This window comes from Bombina bombina, chromosome 10, assembly GCF_027579735.1.
Source record: "Bombina bombina isolate aBomBom1 chromosome 10, aBomBom1.pri, whole genome shotgun sequence".
Lineage (NCBI taxonomy): Eukaryota > Metazoa > Chordata > Amphibia > Anura > Bombinatoridae > Bombina > Bombina bombina.
The window spans coordinates 190,723,979-190,747,903 of NC_069508.1; the positions used below are offsets into that span (position 1 = coordinate 190,723,979).

A 23,925-nucleotide genomic window follows, 5' to 3' on the forward strand; every position below is an offset into this window, starting at 1 on the left:
GAAAAAGTGAACTTTTTTTTTTTTTTTTATCGCATTTGGCGGTGAAATGGTGGCATGAAATATACCAAAATGGGCCTACATCAATACTTTGGGATGTCTTCTAAAACAAAATATATACATGTCAAGGGATATTCAGGGATTACAGAAAGATATCAGGGTTCCAAAGTAACTAGCGCTAATTTTGAAAAAAAGTGGTTTGGAAATAGCAAAGTGCTACTTGTATTTATTGCCCTATAACTTGCAAAAAAAAAAAAAAAAAAGAACATGTAAACATTGGGTATTTCTAAACTCAGGACAAAATTTAGAAACTATTTAGCATGGGTGTTTTTTGGTGATTGTAGATATGTAACGGATTCTGGGGGTCAAAGTTAGAAAAAGTGTGTTTTTTCCATTTTTTCCTCATATTTTATCATTTTGTTTTAGTAAATTATAAGATATAATGAAAATAATGGTATCTTTAGAAAGTCCATTTAATGGCGAGAAAAACGGTATATAATATGTGTGGGTACAGTAAATGAGTAAGAGGAAAATTACAGCTAAACGCAAACACTGCAGAAATGTAAAAATAGCCATTGTCATTAAGGGTAAGAAAAACATAATTTATGTAAGAACTTGCCTGATAAATTCATTTCTTTCATATTAGCAAGAGTCCATGAGCTAGTGACGTATGGGATATACATTCCTACCAGGAGGGGCAAAGTTTCCCAAACCTCAAAATGCCTATAAATACACCCCTCACCATACCCACAATTCAGTTTAACGAATAGCCAAGAAGTGGGGTGATAAAAAAGTGCGAAAGCATATAAAATAAGGAATTGGAATAATTGTGCTTTATACAAAATCATAACCACCACAAAAAAAGGGCGGGCCTCATGGACTCTTGCTAATATGAAAGAAATGAATTTATCAGGTAAGTTCTTACATAAATTATGTTTTCTTTCATGTAATTAGCAAGAGTCCATGAGCTAGTGACGTATGGGATAATGACTACCCAAGATGTGGATCTTTCCACACAAGAGTCACTAGAGAGGGAGGGATAAAATAAAGACAGCCAATTCCTGCTGAAAATAATCCACACCCAAAATAAAGTTTAACGAAAAACATAAGCAGAAGATTCAAACTGAAACCGCTGCCTGAAGTACTTTTCTACCAAAAACTGCTTCAGAAGAAGAAAATACATCAAAATGGTAGAATTTAGTAAAAGTATGCAAAGAGGACCAAGTAGCTGCTTTGCAGATCTGGTCAACCGAAGCTTCATTCCTAAACGCCCAGGAAGTAGAAACTGACCTAGTAGAATGAGCTGTAATTCTCTGAGGCGGAGTTTTACCCGACTCAACATAGGCAAGATGAATTAAAGATTTCAACCAAGATGCCAAAGAAATGGCAGAAGCTTTCTGGCCTTTTCTAGAACCGGAAAAGATAACAAATAGACTAGAAGTCTTACGAAAAGATTTCGTAGCTTCAACATAATATTTCAAAAGCTCTAACAACATCCAAAGAATGCAACGATTTCTCCTTAGAATTCTTAGGATTAGGACATAATGAAGGAACCACAATTTCTCTACTAATGTTGTTGGAATTCACAACTTTAGGTAAAAATTCAAAGAAGTTCGCAACACCGCCTTATCCTGATGAAAAATCAGAAAAGGAGACTCACAAGAAAGAGCAGATAATTCAGAAACTCTTCTGGCAGAAGAGATGGCCAAAAGGAACAAAACTTTCCAAGAAAGTAATTTAATGTCCAATGAATGCATAGGTTCAAACGGAGGAGCTTGAAGAGCTCCCAGAACCAAATTCAAACTCCAAGGAGGAGAAATTGACTTAATGACAGGTTTTATACGAACCAAAGCTTGTACAAAACAATGAATATCAGGAAGAATAGCAATCTTTCTGTGAAAAAGAACAGAAAGAGCAGAGATTTGTCCTTTCAAAGAACTTGCGGACAAACCCTTAACTGATAATGATCTGGATGAATCGGAATATGCAGATATGCATCCTGTAAATCTATTGTGGACATATAATTCCCTTGCTGAACAAAAGGTAAGATAGTCTTTACAGTTACCATCTTGAACGTTGGTATCCTTACATAACGATTCAATATTTTTAGATCCAGAACTGGTCTGAAAGAATTCTCCTTCTTTGGTACAATGAAGAGATTTGAATAAAACCCCATCCCCTGTTCCGGAACTGGAACTGGCATAATTACTCCAGTCAACTCTAGATCTGAAACACATTTCAGAAATGCTTGAGCTTTTACTGGATTTACTGGGACACGGGAAAGAAAAAATCTCTTTGCAGGAGGTCTCAACTTGAAACCAATTCTGTACCCTTCTGAAACAATGCTCTGAATCCAAAGATTGTGAACAGAATTGACCCAAATTTCCTTGAAAAAACGTAACCTGCCCCCTACCAGCTGAGCTGGAATGAGGGCCGCACCTTCATGTGGACTTAGAAGCAGGCTTTGCCTTTCTAGCTGGCTTGGATTTATTCCAGACTGGAGATGGTCTCCAAACTGAAACTGCTCCTGAGGATGAAGGATCAGGCTTTTGTTCTTTGTTGAAACGAAAGGAACGAAAACGATTATTAGCCCTGTTTTTACCTTTAGATTTTTTATCCTGTGGTAAAAAAGTTCCTTTCCCACCAGTAACAGTTGAAATAATGGAATCCAACTGAGAACCAAATAATTTGTTACCCTGGAAAGAAATGGAAAGTAAAGTTGATTTAGAAGCCATATCAGCATTCCAAGTTTTAAGCCATAAAGCTCTTCTAGCTAAAATAGCTAGAGACATAAACCTGACATCAACTCTGATAATATCAAAAATGGCATCACAGATAAAATTATTAGCATGCTGAAGAAAAATAATAATATCATGAGAATCACGATGTGTTACTTGTTGTGCTAAAGTTTCCAACCAAAAAGTTGAAGCTGCAGCAACATCAGCCAAAGATATAGCAGGTCTAAGAAGATTACCTGAACACAGATAAGCTTTTCTTAGAAAGGATTCAATTTTCCTATCTAGAGGATAATTAAACGAAGTACCATCTGACGTAGGAATAGTAGTACGTTTAGCAAGGGTAGAAATAGCCCCATCAACTTTAGGGATCTTGTCCCAAAATTCTAATCTGTCAGACGGCACAGGATATAATTGCTTAAAACGTTTAGAAGGAGTAAATGAATTACCCAAATTATCCCATTCTTTGGAAATTACTGCAGAAATAGCATTAGGAACAGGAAAAACTTCTGGAATAACCACAGGAGCTTTAAATACCTTATCTAAACGTTTAGAATTAGTATCAAGAGGACCAGAATCCTCTATTTCTAAAGCAATTAGTACTTCTTTAAGTAAAGAACGAATAAATTCCATTTTAAATAAATATGAAGATTGTCAGCCGCTCTGGAATCAATCCGGGATGTAACCCAACTGCTAGCGTGAATTGAAAGCACACGCTAGCACACTGAGAAATATCCAGGACGTGACCCACTCAGGAAGCAGATTAGAAGATAACAAAAATGAATATTGTTCCAGAATGCAGGAAAGCCACAAAGGATAAAACGTCCCTTTAAGTAGTACAAAGAACAAAAAGGAAATGCTCTTACTTGAAGCTTCTGAAAAAGGTCCTCTTTAGCAGGCTTGTAAAACAAAGGAAAAGTTCTCTTTTGTAGCTTGTAAAAGTAAAAGTTCCTTTTAAGCAGGTGTATAACAAACAGAAAGGTAAAGTTCTCTTTTGCAGCTTGTAAAAGTAAATCTCCCTTTTAAACAGGTGTATAACAAACAGAAAGGCAAAGTTCTCTTTTGCAGCTTGTAAAAGTAAATGTCCCCTTTTTAACAGGTTTAGAACAAACAGAATAGCACAGTTTCTTGTACAGCTTGTAAAAGTATAATGTCCCTTTAAGCAGGTTTATAACAAACAGAAAGGCAAAGTTCTCTTTTGCAGCTTGTAAAAGTAAATGTCCCTTTTAAGCAGGTGTATAACAAACAGAAAGGCAAAGTTCTCTTTTGCAGCTTGTAAAAGTAAAATGTCCCTTTAAGCAGGTTTTGTTTATCAAAGAAAAGGTTTAAAGGTAAAGGCAAAAGCAAGGTCAGGCAGGCAGAAGTCGGCATCCAAATATCAGCAAAAGGTATAGGCAAAAGACAAGGTCAGGCAAGCAGAAGTCGGCATCCAAGTATCAGCAAAAGGGTAAAAGCTACAGGCAAGGTCAGGCAGGCAGAAGTCAATATCCAAATATCAGCAAGTAGGGATTAGGCAAGAGGCTTGGTCAGGCAGGCAGAAGTCGGTACACAAAAGAACAAAATTGATATGGTACTCACAATCCAGGGAAACAAACAAACGGGCCCAGATTCAGATCTCCCGCCGTGATTTAAAGGGCAGGAGCGTAACCGTCATCAGAGGGGTGTGAGAGAAAGCGTCATGTTGCTAAGCAACATGACGTCAGACACACAGAGAAGTTCCGGGAGCCGCGGCGACACGGCGATGAACGGAAGCAATCATGACAAAGATTTATCAGCATCAACCTCTGAGACAGAATCCTCTGAACCAGAGGAATCATCAGAATCAGAATGATGATGTTCATTTAAAAATTTATCTGTAGGGAGAGAAGTTTTAAAAGATTTTTTACGTTTACTAGAAGGAGAAATAACAGACATAGCCTTCTTTATGGATTCAGAAACAAAATCTCTTATATTATCAGGAACATTCTGCACCTTAGATGTTGAAGGAACTGCAACAGGCAATGGTACTTTACTAAAGGAAATATTATCTGCTTTAACAAGTTTGTCATGACAATCAATACAAACAGCTGGAGGAATAGCTACCAAAAGTTTACAGCAGATACACTTAGCTTTGGTAGATTCAGCACTTGACAGCGATTTTCCTGTAGTATCTTCTGACTCAGATGCAACGTGAGACATCTTGCAATATGTAAGAGAAAAAACAACATATATATAAAGCAAAATTGATCAAATTCCTTAAATGACAGTTTCAGGAATGGGAAAAAATGCCAAAGAACAAGCTTCTAGCAACCAGAAGCAATAAAAAATGAGACTTAAATAATGTGGAGACAAAAGCGACGCCCATATTTTTTCGCGCCAAATAAGACACCCACATTATTTGGCGCCAAAAATGACGCCACATCCGGAACGCCGACATTTTTGGCGCAAAATAACGTCAAAAAATGACGCAACTTCCGGCGACACGTATGACGCCGGAAACGGAAAACAGAATTTATGTTTACCTGATAAATTACTTTCTCCAACGGTGTGTCCGGTCCACGGCGTCATCCTTACTTGTGGGATATTCTCTTCCCCAACAGGAAATGGCAAAGAGCCCAGCAAAGCTGGTCACATGATCCCTCCTAGGCTCCGCCTACCCCAGTCATTCGACCGACGTTAAGGAGGAATATTTGCATAGGAGAAACCATATGATACCGTGGTGACTGTAGTTAAAGAAAATAAATTATCAGACCTGATTAAAAAACCAGGGCGGGCCGTGGACCGGACACACCCGTGGAGAAAGTAATTTATCAGGTAAACATAAATTCTGTTTTCTCCAACATAGGTGTGTCCGGTCCACGGCGTCATCCTTACTTGTGGGAACCAATACCAAAGCTTTAGGACACGGATGAAGGGAGGGAGCAAATCAGGTCACCTAAATGGAAGGCACCACGGCTTGCAAAACCTTTCTCCCAAAAATAGCCTCAGAAGAAGCAAAAGTATCAAACTTGTAAAATTTGGTAAAAGTGTGCAGTGAAGACCAAGTCGCTGCCCTACATATCTGATCAACATAAGCCTCGTTCTTGAAGGCCCATGTGGAAGCCACAGCCCTAGTGGAATGAGCTGTGATTCTTTCAGGAGGCTGCCGTCCGGCAGTCACATAAGCCAATCTGATGATGCTTTTAATCCAAAAAGAGAGAGAGGTAGAAGTTGCTTTTTGACCTCTCCTTTTACCAGAATAAACAACAAACAAGGAAGATGTTTGTCTAAAATCCTTTGTAGCATCTAAATAGAATTTTAGAGCGCGAACAACATCCAAATTGTGCAACAAACGTTCCTTCTTCGAAACTGGTTTCGGACACAAAGAAGGTACGACTATCTCCTGGTTAATGTTTTTGTTAGAAACAACTTTTGGAAGAAAACCAGGTTTAGTACGTAAAACCACCTTATCTGCATGGAACACCAGATAAGGAGGAGAACACTGCAGAGCAGATAATTCTGAAACTCTTCTAGCAGAAGAAATTGCAACCAAAAACAAAACTTTCCAAGATAATAACTTAATATCAACGGAATGTAAGGGTTCAAACGGAACCCCCTGAAGAACTGAAAGAACTAAGTTGAGACTCCAAGGAGGAGTCAAAGGTTTGTAAACAGGCTTGATTCTAACCAGAGCCTGAACAAAGGCTTGAACATCTGGCACAGCTGCCAGCTTTTTGTGAAGTAACACAGACAAGGCAGAAATCTGTCCCTTCAAGGAACTTGCAGATAATCCTTTCTCCAATCCTTCTTGAAGAAAGGATAGAATCTTAGGAATCTTTACCTTGTCCCAAGGGAATCCTTTAGATTCACACCAACAGATATATTTTTTCCATATTTTGTGGTAAATTTTTCTAGTTACAGGCTTTCTGGCCTGAACAAGAGTATCAATAACAGAATCTGAGAACCCTCGTTTTGATAAGATCAAGCGTTCAATCTCCAAGCAGTCAGCTGGAGTGAGATCAGATTCGGATGTTCGAACGGACCTTGAACAAGAAGGTCTCGTCTCAAAGGTAGCTTCCATGGTGGAGCCGATGACATATTCACCAGATCTGCATACCAAGTCCTGCGTGGCCACGCAGGAGCTATCAAGATCACCGACGCCCTCTCTTGATTGATCCTGGCTACCAGCCTGGGGATGAGAGGAAACGGCGGGAATACATAAGCTAGTTTGAAGGTCCAAGGTGCTACTAGTGCATCTACTAGAGTCGCCTTGGGATCCCTGGATCTGGACCCGTAGCAAGGAACCTTGAAGTTCTGACGAGAGGCCATCAGATCCATGTCTGGAATGCCCCACAGTTGAGTAATTTGGGCAAAGATTTCCGGATGGAGTTCCCACTCCCCCGGATGAAATGTCTGACGACTCAGAAAATCCGCTTCCCAATTTTCCACTCCTGGGATGTGGATTGCAGATAGGTGGCAGGAGTGAGTCTCCGCCCATTGAATGATTTTGGTCACTTCTTCCATCGCCAGGGAACTCCTTGTTCCCCCCTGATGGTTGATGTACGCAACAGTCGTCATGTTGTCTGATTGAAACCGTATGAACTTGGCCTTTGCTAGCTGAGGCCAAGCCTTGAGAGCATTGAATATCGCTCTCAGTTCCAGAATATTTATCGGTAGAAGAGATTCTTCCCGAGACCAAAGACCCTGAGCTTTCAGGGGTCCCCAGACCGTGCCCCAGCCCATCAGACTGGCGTCGGTCGTGACAATGACCCACTCTGGTCTGCGGAAGGTCATCCCTTGTGACAGGTTGTCCAGGGACAGCCACCAACGGAGTGAGTCTCTGGTCCTCTGATTTACTTGTATCTTCGGAGACAAGTCTGTATAGTCCCCATTCCACTACTGAGCATGCACAGTTGTAATGGTCTTAGATGAATGCGCGCAAAAGGAACTATGTCCATTGCCGCTACCATCAAACCTATTACTTCCATGCACTGCGCTATGGAAGGAAGAGGAACGGAATGAAGTGTTTGACAAGAGTTTAGAAGTTTTGTTTTTCTGGCCTCTGTCAGAAAAATCCTCATTTCTAAGGAGTCTATTATTGTTCCCAAGAAGGGAACCCTTGTCGACGGAGATAGAGAACTCTTTTCCACGTTCACTTTCCACCCGTGAGATCTGAGAAAGGCCAGGACTATGTCCGTGTGAGCCTTTGCTTGAGGAAGGGACGACGCTTGAATCAGAATGTCGTCCAAGTAAGGAACTACTGCAATGCCCCTTGGTCTTAGTACCGCTAGAAGGGACCCTAGTACCTTTGTGAAAATCCTTGGAGCAGTGGCTAATCCGAAAGGAAGTGCCACGAACTGGTAATGCTTGTCCAGGAATGCGAACCTTAGGAACCGATGATGTTCCTTGTGGATAGGAATATGTAGATACGCATCCTTTAAATCCACCGTGGTCATGAATTGACCTTCCTGGATGGAAGGAAGAATTGTTCGAATGGTCTCCATTTTGAACGATGGAACCTTGAGAAACTTGTTTAAGATCTTGAGATCTAAGATTGGTCTGAACGTTCCCTCTTTTTTGGGAACTATGAACAGATTGGAGTAGAACCCCATCCCTTGTTCTCCTAATGGAACAGGATGAATCACTCCCATTTTTAACAGGTCTTCTACACAATGTAAGAATGCCTGTCTCTTTATATGGTCTGAAGACAATTGAGACCTGTGGAACCTCCCCCTTGGGGGAAGCCCCTTGAATTCCAGAAGATAACCTTGGGAGACTATTTCTAGTGCCCAAGGATCCAGAACATCTCTTGCCCAAGCCTGAGCAAAGAGAGAGAGTCTGCCCCCCACCAGATCCGGTCCCGGATCGGGGGCCAACATTTCATGCTGTCTTGGTAGCAGTGGCAGGTTTCTTGGCCTGCTTTCCCTTGTTCCAGCCTTGCATTGGTCTCCAGGCTGGCTTGGCTTGAGAAGTATTACCCTCTTGCTTAGAGGACGTAGCACTTGGGGCTGGTCCGTTTCTACGAAAGGGACGAAAATTAGGTTTATTTTTGGCCTTGAAAGACCTATCCTGAGGAAGGGCGTGGCCCTTACCCCCAGTGATATCAGAGATAATCTCTTTCAAGTCAGGGCCAAACAGCGTTTTCCCCTTGAAAGGAATGTTAAGTAGTTTGTTCTTGGAAGACGCATCCGCTGACCAAGATTTCAACCAAAGCGCTCTGCGCGCCACAATAGCAAACCCAGAATTTTTCGCCGCTAACCTAGCCAATTGCAAAGTGGCGTCTAGGGTGAAAGAATTGGCCAATTTGAGAGCACGGATTCTGTCCATAATCTCCTCATAAGGAGGAGAATCACTATCGATCGCCTTTACTAGCTCATCGAACCAGAAACACGCGGCTGTAGTGACAGGGACAATGCATGAAATTGGTTGTAGAAGGTAACCTTGCTGAACAAACATCTTTTTGAGCAAACCTTCTAATTTTTTATCCATAGGATCTTTAAAAGCACAACTATCTTCTATGGGTATAGTGGTGCGTTTGTTTAAAGTAGAAACCGCTCCCTCGACCTTGGGGACTGTCTGCCATAAGTCCTTTCTGGGGTCGACCATAGGAAACAATTTTTTAAATATGGGGGGAGGGACGAAAGGTATACCGGGCCTTTCCCATTCTTTATTTACAATGTCCGCCACCCGCTTGGGTATAGGAAAAGCTTCTGGGAGCCCCGGGACCTCTAGGAACTTGTCCATTTTACATAGTTTCTCTGGGATGATCAAATTCTCACAATCATCCAGAGTGGATAATACCTCCTTAAGCAGAGTGCGGAGATGTTCCAACTTAAATTTAAATGTAATCACATCGGGTTCAGCTTGTTGAGAAATTTTCCCTGAATCTGAAATTTCTCCCTCAGACAAAACCTCCCTGGCCCCCTCAGACTGGTGTAGGGGCATTTCAGAACCATTATCATCAGCGTCCCCATGCTCTTCAGTATCTAAAACAGAGCAGTCGCGCTTGCGCTGATAAGTGGGCATTTTGGCTAAAATGTTTTTGATAGAATTATCCATTACAGCCGTTAATTGTTGCATAGTAAGGAGTATTGGCGCGCTAGATGTACTAGGGGCCTCCTGAGTGGGCAAGACTGGTGTAGACGAAGGAGGGAATGATGCAGTACCATGCTTACTCCCCTCACTTGAGGAATCATCTTGGGCATCATTTTCAGTGTCACATAAATCACATCTATTTAAATGAGAAGGAACCTTGGCTTCCCCACATTCAGAACACAGTCTATCTGGTAGTTCAGACATGTTAAACAGGCATAAACTTGATAACAAAGTACAAAAAACGTTTTAAAATAAAACCGTTACTGTCACTTTAAATTTTAAACTGAACACACTTTATTACTGCAATTGCGAAAAAGTATGAAGGAATTGTTCAAAATTCACCAAAATTTCACCACAGTGTCTTAAAGCCTTAAAAGTATTGCACACCAAATTTGGAAGCTTTAACCCTTAAAATAACGGAACCGGAGCCGTTTTTATCTTTAACCCCTTTACAGTCCCTGGTATCTGCTTTGCTGAGACCCAACCAAGCCCAAAGGGGAATACGATACCAAATGACGCCTTCAGAAAGTCTTTTCTATGTATCAGAGCTCCTCACACATGCGACTGCATGTCATGCTTCTCAAAAACAAGTGCGCAATACCGGCGCGAAAATGAGGCTCTGCCTATGATTAGGGAAAGCCCCTAGAGAATAAGGTGTCTAAAACAGTGCCTGCCGATATTATTTTACAAAAATACCCAGATTAAATGATTCCTCAAGGCTAAATATGTGTATATATGAATCGATTTAGCCCAGAAAATGTCTACAGTCTTAATAAGCCCTTGTGAAGCCCTTATTTACTGTCTGAATAAAAATGGCTTACCGGATCCCATAGGGAAAATGACAGCTTCCAGCATTACATCGTCTTGTTAGAATGTGTCATACCTCAAGCAGCAAAAGACTGCTCACTGTTCCCCCAACTGAAGTTAATTCCTCTCAACAGTCCTGTGTGGAACAGCCATGGATTTTAGTAACGGTTGCTAAAATCATTTTCCTCTTACAAACAGAAATCTTCATCTCTTTTCTGTTTCAGAGTAAATAGTACATACCAGCACTATTTTAAAATAACAAACTCTTGATTGAATAAAAAAAACTACAGTTAAACACTAAAAAACTCTAAGCCATCTCCGTGGAGATGTTGCCTGTACAACGGCAAAGAGAATGACTGGGGTAGGCGGAGCCTAGGAGGGATCATGTGACCAGCTTTGCTGGGCTCTTTGCCATTTCCTGTTGGGGAAGAGAATATCCCACAAGTAAGGATGACGCCGTGGACCGGACACACCTATGTTGGAGAAATAGAATTTTTGCGCCAAAAAAGTCCGCGCCAAGAATAACGCAATAAAATGAAGCATTTTCAGCCCCCGCGAGCCTAACAGCCCACAGGGAAAAAGTCAAATTTTAAGGTAAGAAAAATGTTAAATTAAAATGCATTATCCCAAATATGAAACTGACTGTCTGAAAATAAGGAAAGTTGAACATTCTGAGTCAAGGCAAATAAATGTTTGAATACATATATTTAGAACTTTATAAACAAAGTGCCCAACCATAGCTTGGAGTGTCACAGAAAATAAGACTTACTTACCCCAGGACACTCATCTACATATAGCAGATAGCCAAACCAGTACTGAAACGAGAATCAGCAGAGGTAATGGTATATATAAGAGTATATTGTCGATCTGAAAAGGGAGGTAAGAGATGAATCTCTACGACCGATAACAGAGAACCTATGAAATAGACCCCGTAGAAGGAGATCACTGCATTCAAATAGGCAATACTCTCCTCACATCCCTCTGACATTCACTGCACGCTGAGAGGAAAACCGGGCTCCAACTTGCTGCGGAGCGCATATCAACATAGAATCTAGCACAAACTTACTTCACCACCTCCATCGGAGGCAAAGTTTGTAAAACTGAATTGTGGGTGTGGTGAGGGGTGTATTTATAGGCATTTTGAGGTTTGGGAAACTTTGCCCCTCCTGGTAGGAATGTATATCCCATACGTCACTAGCTCATGGACTCTTGCTAATTACATGAAAGAAATTGAAAAATGGTCCGGTCATTAAGGGGTTAAAGGAATAGTCAAAATGAAACTTTCATGATTCAGATAGAGCAGCAATTTTAAGCAACTTTCTAATTTACCTCTATTATCATTTTTTTTAGTTCTCTTGGTATCTTTATTTGAAAAAGCAAGAATGTAATCTTAGGAGCCGGCCTATTTTTTGTTCAGCACCTGGGTAGCGCTTGATGGCTGGTATCTAAATGTAGCCACCAATCAGCAAGAGCTACCCAGGGTTCTGAACAAAAAATAGGCCGGCTCCTAAGATTACATTCTTGCTTTTTCAAATAAAGATTCCAAGAGAACTAAAAAAAAATGATAATAGAGGTAAATTAGAAAGTTGCTTAAAATTGCATGCGCTATCTGAACCATAAAAGAAAACATTTGGGTTCCATATTCCTTTAAAAAGGAATTCATGGTTCTGGTAGAATAACAGTATACCTGTGTTGCAGAATTTATTTTGTCTTAAATAATTAAACATTAATTGTTTAAGCTCTATATAGGAAATCCTGATGTGTGCATGGAAATGTGGAACTTAAAGGGACATGAAACAAATTTCTTTCATGATTCAGATAGAGAATAAAATTTTAAACAACTTTCTAATGTACTTCTATTATCTAATCTGTTTTATTCTCTTGGTATCATTTGTTGAAGGAGCAGCCGTGCACTACTGGTTTCTAACTGAACACATGGATGAGCCAATGACAATCGGTATATATATGCAGCCACCAATCAACAGCTAGAACCTAGGTTTTCTGCTGCACATGAACTTTCCTAGATAAACATTTCAGCAAAGGATAACAAGAGAAAGAAGCAAATTAAATAATAGAAGTAAATTGGAAAGTTGTTTGAAATTGTATTAACTATCTGAATCATGAAAGAAAAATTTGGGGTTTCATGTCCCTTTAAGCTTTTCCCACCTATTCATATTTTTAACATTTTGTAATTAATGAAAAAGTCTAGACTAAGGAGGTGTTTGCTTTTATCTAGTTGTGTTTGCAGGCAGCAATGGTGGGGTGGGGGGCTTCCGCAGCTGATTAAGAGTGCAAGGAGTTCATTTATTATGCTTTGTTTGATGATAAAGACTCTTCTTATTAGACCATGCAATTTTTGCATTACTGACCAGTTAGGGGGTTAAATACATAGGTAAAGCCCTAGTCCAGAACTACAAGCACTACAACTCCCAAGCAGAAAATAGCTAATGATTTGCAAAGGTTAAACACATTTTAACTAGGGTCAACAATGTAAAATGTACATACTCTAAAGAATTAGCACATCTGCTCCTAAGCCCATTTATTAAAATCGTATATAAGAAAAGGCCATTAATATTGGAGCATCTAATCAAATCACAGGCAATTAATAATTTGTTGAAGAGCCGAGTGAACCACAATATTTACAAATGTGACAATGAATGCTGTGAATCTAAAGAGCTGCTATTAATTAAGAGACTATAATTGTAGGATTTTAAGTCCTGGCTAATGAATATTATTAGACTAATAGAGGTATTTAACAATCACACATTGTGTGTTTGCTGCTATAAAATCTTTTCTGAATACATCTGCATTTTGTTTATTGAGTCTACATATGGTTGCCTAGCAATCAACCAACAACAAAAACAACATAAGCCGTATGAGGTATTATGCTTGATCGAGACGGACACTCGTATCCCCACTTATAGTAGACGCTTCATCACCTCAGCAAAAAGAAGTAAGCCAATGCAAAAAACAGTACCAGGTGATGAAGCGTGTACTATAAATGGGGATATGAGTGTCCGTCTCGATCAAGCATAATACCTCATACGGCTTATGTTGTTTTTGTTGTTAGTTGGTTGCTAGGCAACCATATGTAGCCGGTTTACGAAGTATGGATCATGGGGTGGATCGTATCGTATTCTGTATGTTTTTAATATTATTCTTATCTCCTCAATATTGCCGTTGTTGGTGGTTTACATGCATAGTACTTGACTAGGTTGGATTTGTAATCTTTAGTGATTTCCCAGTAATGTGGTGACATCTCTATGGTGATTGTTGTTTCTATGCTATTTCTGCCCTCTGCAGTGTTCCGTAGCAGGTCTGCACTTGCGCAGTAGTGCTTGGCAAACGTGCAGGGTCACAGCTGTTTGGAATTGCACGGTGATGGGTTCCTTTTAAATAGGTGAGTTTTACATTTGTTCTGTTGGTCTGAGGACGGTCTTTCGGACTGACCCCGAAAACGTTAACAACGAAATAAAGAGTTATATTTTTATTACGGTGAGTGCCTTCCCATTGCCTGTGTACTATATATATATATATATATATTTATACTTATACACATATTCATTTGTTCACAGGATATCATGAAACAGCAAGCTACTTTGCGGCTGAGAAATGTACATTATCTACATAATATTAAAATGTTTTTAGCAATATTATATTAAACCAGTTTCCAAAAATCTAAAGGGGCATGAAACACATTAAGTTTCTAAAATAAAATGTTTTTATTCATAAAAAAAAGTTGAATCCTTGATAAGTTATTTTTCCACTTTTTTCTGTAATTTAACTTTAAATGGGTACTGAAAAAACTGCACATTTTGATTTGTATTCTCCAGTAATAGCTCTGGCCTGGTTCCTCTAAATAAAAAAAAAAAGGCAGTGGATGGACCATTGAAAAACAGATGCAGCAAACAACCTGTTAATGTACTCAACAAGTTTTCACACTTGCAAGGTATTTCATGTCCCTTTAAGCAGGAAGAAGAAATTGACAGTTTTAAAACAGATATAAAAAACAAGGTGAGTGATGTGCACAGCTACCTGAGAGTTTACCGACTGTCCCATAGGTATGCGGGAGCACTCTAGAGCATATTGCTTCACACAAAAATAACAGCCCTAGGAAAAAAAGGAAGAAAGTTAACAGTGCGGTAATTAACACAATTTACTGACAGAATGACACACCTGCTAATTACCTGGAAGGAAAGTTCCATCAGCACAATACCGCCAGGTAGGGCTCTCTGCAAGTGGTAAGTGGTTACAGGCGAACTTCCGCTCTGCAATACATAAGTATCATGTTAAATGACTGACATCAAACATAAGGAACTTTTTTACACACTCACTCGTCATAACTTACCTTGGGACTACCCTCACTTTTTGGCTTGGCCGTCCTGCTCTCTGGAGCTAGAGAGGCAAGTGCTCTTATTCTGGCAGTGCTGTAAACATTTCCAAAAAAATTGTAAAGATCGGCATCAAAAAGCGTGAAATGGGTATAAATTCATTTTTTATCAATTCAGTCTGGGAGCCTTTTGTGAAATTGTTTGTAAGCTTGAAAAGGGTCTGTTTTTAGGGTGAAAGTTTGAAATTTGCATTTCCTAGGGATATTATAGGTTTTATAAATCAGACCCCCCTTCCTGACTGATGCTAAGGTATCTGGTTATCTACCAAGAATAATGGGCGTCACCGTTATAAATGTGTTACCATTTATCCATATTTTTTTCTTTTCCTCTAGTTATTTTTTTCTTTACCCATATTCTCACAATTTTGATAACTCCATGTTAATGTTTTTTGCACCAGGGTTTAAAGGGCCATGATACCCAAATGTTGAACTTGAAACACTTGAAAGTGATGCAGCATAGCTGTAAAAAGCTGACTAGAAAATATCACCTGAAAATCTCTATGTAAAAAAGAAAGATATTTTACCTCAAAAGTTCCTCAGTAGACACATCCCATTGTAAAGGACTTCAAAGCAGCAAATCAGTATGTCTGTCCCAGGACAGCTAAGGGAGTGAGCTTTCGTGCACTCTCATGTTATTTCCCTATTCAGTTTAAGGAAGTTTACTATGAAATCTCATGAGAGTTTAGTGAAATCTCATGAGATCCCAGTAAAAGAGTTCATGACCTCAGCACTGTTGATGCTGATTGGCTGCTGTTCATTTCTTATTTTTTTTTACCTGCAGCTGGGCAGCAGTTGAGTATAACCTTTTACACAGAACTTACTCTGCTGAGCTGAGGAAGTTGTGAGGTAAAATATCTTCCTTTTTTTAAATTTATAATGAAATAATAAAATGTACTCGTAAAAAGATATAAAATGGTTTGTTTCATTGTTGTAATACAACAAGTGCTAAGCAATGGCTTATACTTAATATAAAGCATTGCATGATGTATTATTTATCATTTTAAAAGGATTTTAACCTTTTATTTTGTGCAGAGTCCATTACTTCCAGTCACATCCCAACAAGGAGGCTGGGGTCTCTACTTTTTACAAGGATTTTAACCTGTTATTTCTTTTTTTTAACCTCATATGTACAGGGTCCATTTTTTCCTACCAGATCCCCATAAGGGGGCTGGGGTCTCTACAAGAAGGCATATATAGCTTGATTATCTGAATCTTCTATAGCAACTTGAGCTGGCATACTGTTTAGTGAATGCTATAGAAGCAGGAAATCAGTTTCTTGCCCATGCTCAGAAGAGGCAGAATGCAGCTTAAGTTCTCAGCATGACAGCTCCCTTATGTCACTATAGGCTACACTGAGACGTTCTAAGTGCTCATTTTGCAAGAAAGTTATTTGCTGTTTTTTTAACACAATCTGTTTCTTTTTTATGTTTCTTTTGATTTAACATGCTTTTTTTTTAAATTAAAGGTTGATTTGCAGCATAGCCCTATTTATTTCTTTTTTCCTTAGTGCTTTAAACATGCACACAGTGTAACAGATACGTTCACATTCTAATTAATTACTATCGGACTAACAATTAACACCTTATTCAATACACTGTTTTAAAGAACAAGAACATTTGAAATAATCTATTTTTTTTTCTTTCAATACTACAAGACCGCAAATGTTCAGCAGTTCTTGACTCTTAAAAGCATATCAGGATGTGAGCAGGAGGGGAGAGAATGTACTCAGACATTTCTAAAGCAACAGGAAAATCAAGGTGAATAGGTCTATCTGATGTACCATTCATTTATTGAGTGTATTGTGCTTTAAAAAAACTATTCATTGGTTTTATATATTCTTTTAATGAAAGATGCGCACAGACAGCAGAATCTGCTTCAGTTTCTGTGTTTTTAGTACAAGGTGAACACTGAGTAAATTTCTGTACAATTACGTAGACAAAGAATGGTCAATTGGCTCTATTATAAGGTGAAGTCACATTCTTGTTTTTCACAAAGGAACAGTTTGTCTTTGAGCAAGTTCAATCCATTTTTTGTTTTCCAACATAATTTAACAGATTTTCAGCTGTCAGTGTATAAGTTTAGCAATAACTTCATTCAATAATACTCCTATAACGACACCAAAGTTAAAATGAAACTTTCATGATACAGATAGAGTATGAAAAAGTAAAACACTTTCCAGTTTACCTTTGTGAAGTAATGAGCATGTGAAAGAGTTCACAGTATATACATATGTCTCCGTTATTGGCTGATGGCTGTCACTTGGTACAGGGGGAAGGGTTATGAAAGGCAGCTTTACATTTGTCAGAAAAACAAAATGTATGCTTACCAGATTTATTTCCTGGCAGGGAGAGTCCACAACATCATTCATTACTGTTGGGAAAAATAACACATGGCCACCAGGAGGAGGCAAAGACACCCCAGCCAAAGGCTATACATATCCCTCTCACTACCCCTATCCCCTCAGTCATTCGGCTGAGGGAACAAGGAAAAGCAGGAGAAACATTAGGGTATAGAGGTGCCAAAATAAAAAATAACAGGGAAGCTGCCGAAAACATATTACGGGCGGGGTCGTGGACTCTCCCTGCCAGGAAAGAAAGGAATTTTTTGGTAAGCAGAAATTTTGTTTTCTTTCCAAAGGCAGGGAGAGTCCACGACTTCATTCATTACTGTTGGGAACCAATACCCAAGCTCCAGAGGACACTGAAGGAATAAAACGGGAGAGCACAAAGGAAAGGCAGGCGCTAATCTGAGGGCACCACAGCCTGTAACAATTTTCTGCCAAAATCTGCCTCTGCAGAAGCAAAAACATAAAATTTATAGAACTTTAAAAAAGTATGTAAGGAGGACCAGGTAACCGCCTTACAAATCTGATCCATGGAAGCTTCATTCTTAAAAGCCCAAAAAGAAGAAATGCTCTAGTGGAATGAGCAGTTATCCTCTCAGGAGGCTGTTGTCCAGCCTTCTCATAAGCCAAATGGATGATGCTTCTCAACCAGAAAGATAATGAAGTCGCAGTGGCCTTCTGACCCCTGCGCTTACCAGTGTATAGCATAAACAAGGAAGAGGATTGCCTGAAATCCTTGGTAGCCTGAAGATAGAATTTTAAGGCCCGCACAACATCCAGATTGTGGAGCAAACATTCCTTCGAAGAAGAAGGATTAGGACAAAGGGAAGGAACATCAATTTCCTAATTGATGTTGCGATTCGAGACTACCTTAGGTAGGAAACCTAACATAGTATGTAAAACCGCCTTATCCGCATGGAAAATAGGTAAGGCGGATCAAACTGTAAACAGAAATCTCAGAGACTCAACAAAAACAAAACCTTCAAGGATAGAAGCTTAAGATCAACAGAATGCATAGACTCAAACGGAGCCTGCTGCAAAACACACACGGCTCCAAAGAGGAGCAACAGGTTTAAACATAGGCCTGATTCTAGCCAGAGCCTGAACAAAGGACTGCACGTCAGGAAGATCCGCTAATCTCTTGTGCAGTAAGACCAACAGGGCCAAGATCTGACCCTTCAGAGAACTGGCGGATAAACCCTTTCCAAACCATCTTGGAGAAAAGATAGAACTCGAGTAACCTTCACCTTGTGCCATGGAAGAATGCGTTCCTAACACCAATGAAGATAAGTACGCCATACCTTGTAGTAAATACGGCAAATGACCGGCTTGCAAGCCTGGATTAAAGTGTCTATCACACTATATGAAAAACCTGTCTTGGATAAGACTAAATGTTCAATTTCCACGCAGTCAGTCTCAGAGAATTTTGATGTAGGAAAGGACCCTGAGTCAGAAGGTCTGAATGATAAGGTAACCTCCACCGAGGGGAGGAGAACATTCTTATTAGATCAGCAAACCATGTCCTTTGTGGCCACGAAGGAGCTATTAGTATCACCAGAGCCTGCTCCTGCTTGATGCGAGCTACTACTCAAGGGAGAAGGGTCAATGGAGGAAAAAGATATACGAGTCTGAACCTCCATGGAACCACTAACGCATCTACCAATTCCACTTGAGGATCCCTCAATCTTGACCCGTATCTGGGTAGCTTTGTATTGAGATGAGAAGCCATGAGGTCTATCTCCGTAACCCCCTATCTGAGAGTTATCTCTGAGAACACCTCGGGGTGGAGAGCCCACTCCCCCAGGTGAAAGAATTGTCTGCTGAGGAAGTCCGCTTCCCAGTTGTCCACCCTCCGGGATGTAAATCGTGGGCATTGAAGAATTTGAGACACCTCTAGCATTGCTAGGGAACTTTTTGTTCCTCCCTGGTGGGTGATGTAAGCCACCAAGGTTATATTGTCAGATTGGAATCTTATATACCAGGCAGAACAGAGCAGGGGCCATGCCCTTAGAGCATTGTAAATTGCCAGAAGCTCCAAAATATTGATCGGAAGAGCTGATTCTTCTCAGGACCACGTCCCCTGAGCACTCTTGGGACCCCAGACTGCTCCCCAGCCTGCTGGCATCCGCAGTCACACTCTCCCAGGATGGTCTCAAGAAGCATGTGCCTAGAGACAGGTGATCTTGACAGAGCCACCAAGAGAGAGAGTCTCTCGTCAGATTGTCCAAAACAATTTGTTTAAACAGGTTTGTGTGATCTCCGTTCCACTGCCTCAACATGCATAGTTGTAGAGGTCTGAGATGGACTTCGTTTGATATATTGCTAAAAGAAAAGATGGAGCTTGAACTAAGATATCGTCCAGGAACAGGGCTACAGTGATACCCTTAGACGTGGCCACAGCTAGGAGAGCTCCCAAAACCTTTGTGAAAATTCTGGGAGCAGTAGCTAAGCCCTCGCCTCCCAGCACCTATTTAATATGGAGGTTGCTGCTGCCTTAGTCTGAGACTGCAGCTTCTTCCAGCCTGCTCTCCTTCCTGCTTGTCTCTCCCATTCCACAGCCACTGCCCTGCCCCCCGCCTCCCAGCACAGCACAGGTAACTCCCTTTGTTAACTTTCTTTCTACAGCAACTGCCCTGCCCCCCCACCTCCCAGCACCTATTTAATGGAGGTTGCAGCAGCCGTGCGCAGCAGGTGTGACGCTGGCGCGCCAAAGGCAAGCCGGTCAGCGCCCGTCCGTGCCTCGTCCGCGTCCAGCGCCACTAACCCTGACACCTACAACCACCGCCACTACGACGCCAGCACCCTCCTCCATCTCAACACCGGTAGATCATCTGCCTGCCACCACGCATCCCCAACGAACACCATAGGACCCTTCACGTGCTGCAACTGCGCCTTCTCCTCTCTCCGAATCACTAACCTGCCAGTCACATCACGCGCCTTCTCCTCCATCCGAATCACTAACCTGCCAGTCACCTAATGCAAAAACAACCGCAACCACCTCAAGTGCATCCTCCTCAACACCCGCTCCGTCTGCAAGCATGCCGTCGAAATCTGGAACCTGGTCAACTCCACCTCTGCAAATGTTGCCTTCCTCACCGAAACCTGGCTGAACCCCACATCAATGCCTGACATCGCTATCCCCGACGGATACAAGATCTCCCACAAGGACCACAGCAACCGACCGGGAGGAGGCATCGCAATCGTCCACAAACACTCCCTTCACGTCACAACCATCTCCGACTACCACTCACCAGGCTTGGAACACCTACACTTCAAGATCCAGGTCAGTCCGAACACCACCCTCCGTGGCACCCTCATATACAGACCTCCCGGACCTCGCCTTGCCTTCTGCGACTCCATCACCGACCTCATCACACCCCACGCCCTCCCCTCAACAGACTACATCCCCCTCAGTGACCTCAACTTCCACCTAGACAACCCCAACGACCACAACACCACCAACCTCTTAGAAAACCTTGGAACCATAGGACTAAAGCAACTCGTCAACTCCCCAACCCACTTAGCCGGACACACCCTCGACCCTATCTTCTCTGCAGGCAACCACATCACCGAACTCCATTGGACCGACCACCATTGCATACACTTTTCATTCAACAAACCCACCACACACCTCCGGCAGCACCACCTACCCCGCAGAAACTGGAACAACATCACCAAAGACCAACTGCACACCACCATGAACAAGTGCCCCCCAACTACCTCCACAGATGCCAACTCCTCCGCACGCAACCTCCACCACTGGCTCACAGACTGCGCCAACACCCTTGCCCCTCTCAAGAAACCGTCCAACCGCCAACCCACCAACAAGACTAGTTGGTTCACCCCTGCCCTCCAGGACTCCAAACGCCACTGCAGGCGATTGGAAAGGATCTGGAGATCCAGCAAGACCCCTTCAAATAAAACAGCATACAAAGAAGCCATCACTACCCACCACCACCTCATCAAAACCACCAAGAAGACAGCCATCCAATATAGAATTAATGCTAACATCGACAACAGCAAGAAGCTATTCACAGTCATCTAGGAATTCTCCAATCCCAACAGCGACACCAACAACATCCCACCCTCCCAGGACCTCTGCGATAACCTTGCAATGTACTTCCACCACAACATCGTTGACATCTATGACAGCTTCGCGCTCCAGAACTCACCCACCACCGCCTACCCACCAACTCCCACCAATACCTCACCCAAATACACCACCGCCTACCCCCCACGGACCATCTGGAGCCCCCTCACCACAGAGGACACCATCAGAATCATGAGATCGATCCACTCCGGAGCACCCTCGCCCCCGAGCTCTGCAGCACCATCAACTACTCCATCGAAACCAGCACCTTCCCAGATGATTGGAAGCACGCAGAATTAAAACCCCTAATGAAAAAACCCACGGCTGACCCCAATGATCCAAAGAACTACCGTCCAATCTCTCTGCTCCCGTTTGTGGCCAAAGTCATCGAGAAGTCCATCAACGTGCAACTCGTTGACTACATTGCAGCCAACCACACCCTGGACCCCTCCCAATCCGGATTCAGGAGCAACCACAGCACAGAGACCGCCCTCCTCGCCGCCCCTGATGACATCCTCGCCCTACTCGACCGCCACCCTCATTCTCCTAGACCTCTCAGCAGCATTCAACGCTGCCTCCCACCTCACCCTCCGCAACTGACTACACGATGCCAGCATACGCGACAAAGCCCTGGAATGGATCATCTCCTTCCTCACCGGCAGAATCCAGAAAGTTAGATTCCCACCCTTCACCTCCAAGCCCACAGAAATCAGCTGCGGTGTACCCCAAGGCTCTTCACTGAGCCCCACCCTATTCAAGATCTACATGGCCCCTCTTGCTGCCATCGCCCGACGACACAACCTCAACATCGTCTCGTACGCTGACGACACCCAGCTGATCATCTCACTCACCAGTGACCCCACCACCGCCAAGAGAAACGTCCACGAAGGGTTGACAGCAGTCGCCACCTGGATGAGCTACAACTGCCTAAAGCTGAACGCAGACAAGACCAAAGTCTTCCTCCTCGGTCCCACCACATCCGCTTGGAATAACTCCTGGTGGCCTACAGCCCTCGGACACCCTCCAACCCCCACTGACCATGCACGAAATCTAGGCGTCATCCTGGACTCATCGCTCTCCATGGACAGGCAAATCAACGCCGTCTCTTCTGCATGCTTCCACACACTTCACCTGCTGCGAAAGATCTTCAAATGGATCCCAACCGAGACCAGGAAGACTGTCACTCACGCCCTCGTCAGCAGCCGACTGGACTATGGTAACGCACTCTACGCCGGCACCACCATCAAGCTCTAAAAGAGATTACAGCGCATCCAGAACGCCTCGGCCAGACTAATCCTCGACATCCCTCGTCAATGCCACAACACTAAACACCTACGGGACCTGCACTGGCTCCCCATCAACAAAAGAATAACCTTCAAGCTTTTCACCCACACATTCAAGGCCCTCCACAACATCGGTCCCGAATACTTGAACCACCGCGTTACCTTCTACACCCCTGCCAGACAACTTCGATCGGCCGACCAAGCCCTCGCAGTCATCCCCCACATCAGGAAAACCACAGCGGGAGGCAGATCCTTCTCTCACCTGGCAGCCAAGACTTGGAACACCCTCCCGCTGCACCTCAGACATGCTACCGCCCTAACGAAGTTCAGTAAGGACTTCAAGACCTGGCTCTTCAACTGAACTGCAACCCACAGCGCCTTGAGACCCTTACGGGTGAATAGCCGAGCTTTACAAGAACCCGATAGATAGATAGATAGATAGATAGATAGATAGATAGATAGATAGAACCTCAGGAACTGAAAATGATCCTTGTGGATTGGGACATAAAGGTATTGGTCATGAACTGCCCTTCCTGGATCAAAGGAAGAATCGACCTGATAGTCTCCTTTTTGACAGAGGGGACCCTGAGAAACTTGAGACATTTTAAGTCTAGAATAGGGCGATAATTGACCTCCTTTTTGGGAACTACAAAGAGGTTTGAGTAAAACCCATGGCCCCTTTCTGATGAGGGCACCTGGACTATTACTCCTAAGGAGACGAAATCCTGAACTCAATCTAAAAAGGCTGCTCTTTTCTATGGTCTTGTAGAAAATTTTGAGAGAAGAAATCTGCCCCTTGGGGGACGAGATTTGAACCCTATCTTGTAACCCTTGGAAACAACGTCTAATACCAAGGGATCCTGAACATCTTGGACCCAAGCCTCTAGGAAAAAAGACAGTCTGCCATCTACTGGATCCGGTCCCAGATCGGGGGATGGGCATTCATGCAGATTTCTTAGCTGTAGTCATGACTGGTTGGGCTTCCAAGTACTCTTGGGCTGTTCGGGTTTGGAGAAGGACTGAGTCCGCTGAGTTTTGTCTGAATGAAAATTAGATCTCACCTTCTTATCCTAGGGAAGGAAGGCACCCTTCTCTCCAGTTACTGTGGAGATAATGGAGTCCAGGCCTGGCCCGAACAAAATCTTCCCTTGAATGGAAAGAAGTCTGATCTTAGAAACCATATACGCAGACCAAGACTTTAACCAAAGAGCTCTACGTGACAAAAC

The 23,925-nt window shown here is 42.3% G+C and overlaps 1 protein-coding gene across 5 annotated transcripts in view; it reads right to left on the reverse strand.

Annotated features, from left to right (window-relative positions):
- Positions 1-23,925, reverse strand: part of SZT2 (SZT2 subunit of KICSTOR complex) — a 482,374-nt gene that overhangs the window by 152,391 nt on the left and 306,058 nt on the right. For all 5 annotated transcript variants that reach the window (XM_053693604.1, XM_053693601.1, XM_053693602.1 and 2 more), the window contains 3 exons: positions 14,941-15,019; positions 14,780-14,860; positions 14,628-14,702 (listed from right to left, as the gene is read on the reverse strand). In XM_053693604.1, the coding sequence (XP_053549579.1) occupies positions 14,628-14,702; positions 14,780-14,860; positions 14,941-15,019 (235 nt within the window). The remainder of the gene's footprint in view (positions 1-14,627; positions 14,703-14,779; positions 14,861-14,940; positions 15,020-23,925) is intronic.